We start from the raw sequence: 3,627 nt of genomic DNA, 5'->3' as shown, positions 1-3,627 counted from the left end.
ATTGCCCGTTGGAACGCGTCTGGGTCGAAGTGAATGTTTGATAGCGACGCGCGAGCCAGCCAATTGGACGGCCAGCTTACATAATGATACCTTGCTTGGCACGGGCACGAACCAAATACCGATCAGGTGAGACGGAAACAAGATGTAAGATGACGGTTGCTACCGCCCCTCATCTAACCCCTGCGAAGAATTACGAAATTCACCCACCCGCATTGCCCAATTGACCGGCTGAGCGAAGTCATTCGCGCGTATGTCATATCAGGCACTGAACACCAACTTTGTAGTATAAATAAATTAGAACCAACATACAAGTCGATGAGATGTGATTTCGGCCTCTGGCATTGAATCGAGGAGAAAGGTGTACCATGCGCTCTGCTAGTCCGCAGCGACGATGACGATAATCGTATATATATTTATATCTTGCTTCCATCGACGGGAAGTACTTGGACACATCACCCTCTCCCTGAAGGGGTTATATTGCATTATTGCGTAATAAAAAGTAATGGGATGAGCAGAAACTGCCGGATGGAAATAGTAAGCCTCATTCTTCCTGCACCGGCGAATTATGGTCGAATTCACAGTCGTAGTTTATTTTGACGCATTGGAGTTCTGAGATGAACCCGAACTCGAAACTTCCCAAAACGGATTAGTGGCACTATCTCGCGGGTCCAGGAAATCGAACATGGTTGAAGCCACGATCGGCGGACGTATCCCCTGCTTTCTATGCTTACCTACTCTGTACATATAAGATATATGACCTGCCGAATAACCAACAACAGGGTTGCATGGTTTCTTTGCTCGTCACGGGTCGGGGTCGAAGATGCTACGACGACCGGTCAATGTGGGAACCCGAGTGGAGCGAGTTGACCAAGGGCAAGGGACGGTTGCAAACAGTCAACACGACGAGTTCTACGGAGATCGGGCCACGCTGGTGAAACGAAGGGCAGCTGCTAAGTGGTTTCTGCTTGCCAGAGCTACAACGAGAAATCCGGGCGAGAGCAGACTGTAGAAAAGGATCAGCTCACATGTTATGTCAACTGACTACGATGACCGGGTGGTCTCGTTGAGAAGACCACCGCGAATTGGAGGGCCGATAAAAATTTATGATGGGGATGGAAGAAAATGACCAGGGTTCGAAATTCCCGTTGCTAGGGGCTTCAAACCTTATCATGATGATATTGGTCAAATTGTTTAAAGAAGAAAAGAAAAAGAAAAAAGGAAAAAAAAAAAAGAATGGCGGCATATCTTCGTGACCATGTTTCGGCACGATAACCGGTCATCGCAGTGATCAGGTGGTACTGGTCTAGTTTTGTGCGGTCTTGGGGCATCTTCAATGATTCCAGGTGGGTCGGGGTTCTGCTTCGGAATGACTAGAGAGTAGTCTGTTTCTACTTAAGAACAGCCTCTTTTCTTACTAGTAGCATGCGTCGCTGGGAAGGAAAGCCCAACCAAACGCAATAAGTCAAAAGAAGGAAAGGAGAATATCGTGTAGATGGCATTCCAGATACCTGGGTAAACATGCCCGATCACCTTTACCAATACGGCCTTGGCCATTGCCCGGGCAAGATAGAGTGAGACAGAGACCGGCCGTCAGAAATGCCCGGTTATTCTGGACGCTATTCTGAACCGCAACCGTCTGCCGATTGACACAAACGGTTGTGTGTGCGCCCACTGGTATGTAGACTTTCGTTAGGTACGCGACGCTACGGCGAGACGGCAGTCAAGCATCAGGCCATTACCGAATCTTCTTGGAAAAAGGTGATAATTAACCGGGCGATTCCTTTTCAATTCGGCAAGTCAAAGTGGGTTGGCCCTGTCGGTCCTCAGGAAAAATAAAACGATGCCCGGGCAACATGACCCCTTCATGTCGCGTTGCGTGAAATGAATGCCGGACGGGCGGCACACATTTCCCCATTTGGCCGACGCGTTTACGATCGCGCTTGTCGAGCACCGCAGCTGAAGTGGTAGGAAGTCCACACACCTGGGCCTCTGCAGAGCTGGTATCTGCTCCCTGCATTTGGATCCTATGTACAGTTAATCCACCGCATAATTCCTGTAAGTATGAATCAGTCCTGGATCTAACCCTCGGGGCAACAGACCGTAAATCTCACCCAAGCAGGCTGATGCGATTTGGTGAATCTGAAGACACAAGGGTTGATATACAAGATAAACGTAGATCGATTCGCAGTCGATTCCGCATACAAAGCTTTATTCTGTACTTGATCGAGCCTTGATTCACAACATGGGACCATAGCTAAACTCCTTTGGTTTCAAAGGTCGCCGCATTATCTCAACTCTAGAATAAAGCAGTTGGATTAGCGAGGACAGCAGATTTATTCGTTGCACCCCGTTAAGAACATTCATCATGTTGTGATATGCGAAAACCTTCGATCTGAGCAGCCAAGTAGCAAGAAAGAAGTCTACCACAGATCACGATCGTCAGAAACAGCGCAAGGATGTACACCGTCAAAACCAGTGAAAAGTTTCTCAGCGGATTCCTCCGGTTCTAGGCCAGCAGCGTCGTATAGCGCCGTTGCAGTGGCCACTAAAACGCTGTCTCTGGCCACTGTTGCTTCTAGCCAGCTCAACTGACTTCGAAACACCCGTCGGGCCACCACAGTTAGAGTATCGCCAGGGATAAAACGTTTATAATAGTATACGCTAAAGTTCCGAATGCCTCCCTGATGCTTGAATGTGGAGAACAACCGATGGCAAAGCAGGTCGATCAGCAGGTAATGTCCCGCGGCTCGCCGGTCTCGAGGAACCACAGCGACGGCTTGGGCCGTGGATCCCATCGCGGGCTGAATCGCCAATGACTTCAAAAATCGTTCCCCCAGCGCGGCGGAGTTATTCAGGTCCAGTTGCGGGATAGCCTCGCCGAGCGTAGAGGGCTCGGGAACGGGTGGCAGCCGGCAGCAGGGGCATTCCGACGTCGATGAGGTTGGATCGGACTCTGAACCTGAACACTCAGAGAGGATGCTCGGGTGGGATTCTTGGAGCTGAGTCGACGGCACGACCGGGTTTGCCGGACGTTCAGCAGGATGGGACATGGTGCCGACTCAAGCAAGCAATTCGCGATCGAACCAGCCGTCGTTCTTCAAGTTTTCCCAGTACGGTAACTGTTTCTGATGGAGAAGGCCTCTGATATTGGGACTGATGACAGCTGTTGAGTTTATGTAGAGTCGAAACTGCTCAAGCATATAGAGTGGAAGGCCCACAAAACTCGCTCCTACCCGGCTCTTACCCCCGCGATCGATAGCCAAGCTGCTTGCCATCGCCACGCTGCGTGGATATCCAGATCGTCAGGTGCAATGCCCTCAGATTCAGAAGTTGATAGTCTTCACTACCACTGGGCAGGTCAGCTTCAGCTGCGTTGTGGAACCCCGGGGACCCCGGGGAAGTGGCGTTTATGCCCTATTCAAACGGTGGGAGTCCCAGAATGCGACAAAAATGGTAGCAGGGCATTCTATTCTGATCTATAAGAAGGACCCCCAGCATAATTGATTCGTGACTGAGACAGCCTCGCGCCACCACATAATGAAACATGCTAAGCCAGTTGCCGCTCGAGCTTGTTGATGCCATCGCCGACTTGGTATGTACTGTAGGAAACGCTGTTGAGCTGCGAAA

At 50.3% G+C, this 3,627-nt stretch overlaps 5 protein-coding genes across 5 annotated transcripts in view; 1 reads left to right on the top strand and 4 right to left on the bottom strand.

The window, feature by feature from the left end:
- Positions 1-63, bottom strand: part of ASPSYDRAFT_52110 (uncharacterized protein) — a 999-nt gene extending 936 nt beyond the window's left edge. Inside the window, exon 1 of the mRNA XM_040848431.1 lies at positions 1-63. This exon is cut by the window's left edge and continues 487 nt beyond it. The gene's annotated coding sequence lies outside the window, so the exon portion shown is untranslated.
- A 41-nt stretch (positions 64-104) lies between these two features.
- On the bottom strand, positions 105-1,546 carry ASPSYDRAFT_709140 (uncharacterized protein). Its single transcript, XM_040850544.1, has 5 exons — positions 1,164-1,546; positions 893-1,003; positions 732-823; positions 580-632; positions 105-518 (listed from the first exon to the last, which is right to left on the bottom strand). Exons 1-5 carry the CDS (start codon positions 1,326-1,328, stop codon positions 376-378), a joined length of 564 nt encoding a protein of 187 aa, XP_040696049.1. The 5' UTR covers positions 1,329-1,546; the 3' UTR covers positions 105-375.
- A 2-nt stretch (positions 1,547-1,548) lies between these two features.
- On the bottom strand, positions 1,549-2,549 carry ASPSYDRAFT_52102 (uncharacterized protein; the record flags this gene model as incomplete). The annotated part of the gene is made up of 2 exons (XM_040848430.1): positions 2,120-2,549; positions 1,549-2,055 (listed from the first exon to the last, which is right to left on the bottom strand). Coding segments are annotated over exons 1-2 (417 nt in total), but the record flags the coding sequence as incomplete, so codon positions are not given.
- On the bottom strand, positions 2,421-3,050 carry ASPSYDRAFT_164915 (uncharacterized protein; the record flags this gene model as incomplete). Its single annotated transcript, XM_040843300.1, has 1 exon — positions 2,421-3,050. The coding sequence occupies one exon, from the start codon at positions 3,048-3,050 to the stop codon at positions 2,421-2,423; it is 630 nt and encodes a 209-aa protein (XP_040696047.1).
- Positions 3,051-3,267: 217 nt separating this feature from the next.
- ASPSYDRAFT_708851 (uncharacterized protein) overlaps positions 3,268-3,627 on the top strand; it is a 904-nt gene continuing 544 nt past the window's right edge. Inside the window, exons 1-2 of the mRNA XM_040850542.1 lie at positions 3,268-3,425; positions 3,487-3,592. Of these exons, the coding sequence (XP_040696046.1) occupies positions 3,545-3,592 (48 nt within the window). The 5' untranslated portion in view covers positions 3,268-3,425; positions 3,487-3,544. The remainder of the gene's footprint in view (positions 3,426-3,486; positions 3,593-3,627) is intronic.

Source organism: Aspergillus sydowii (assembly GCF_001890705.1).
Source record: "Aspergillus sydowii CBS 593.65 unplaced genomic scaffold ASPSYscaffold_22, whole genome shotgun sequence".
NCBI classification, from domain to species: Eukaryota; Fungi; Ascomycota; class Eurotiomycetes; order Eurotiales; family Aspergillaceae; genus Aspergillus; species Aspergillus sydowii.
Note: the sequence above shows the minus strand (reverse complement) of the source record. Positions and strands in the feature narration are given on the sequence as shown.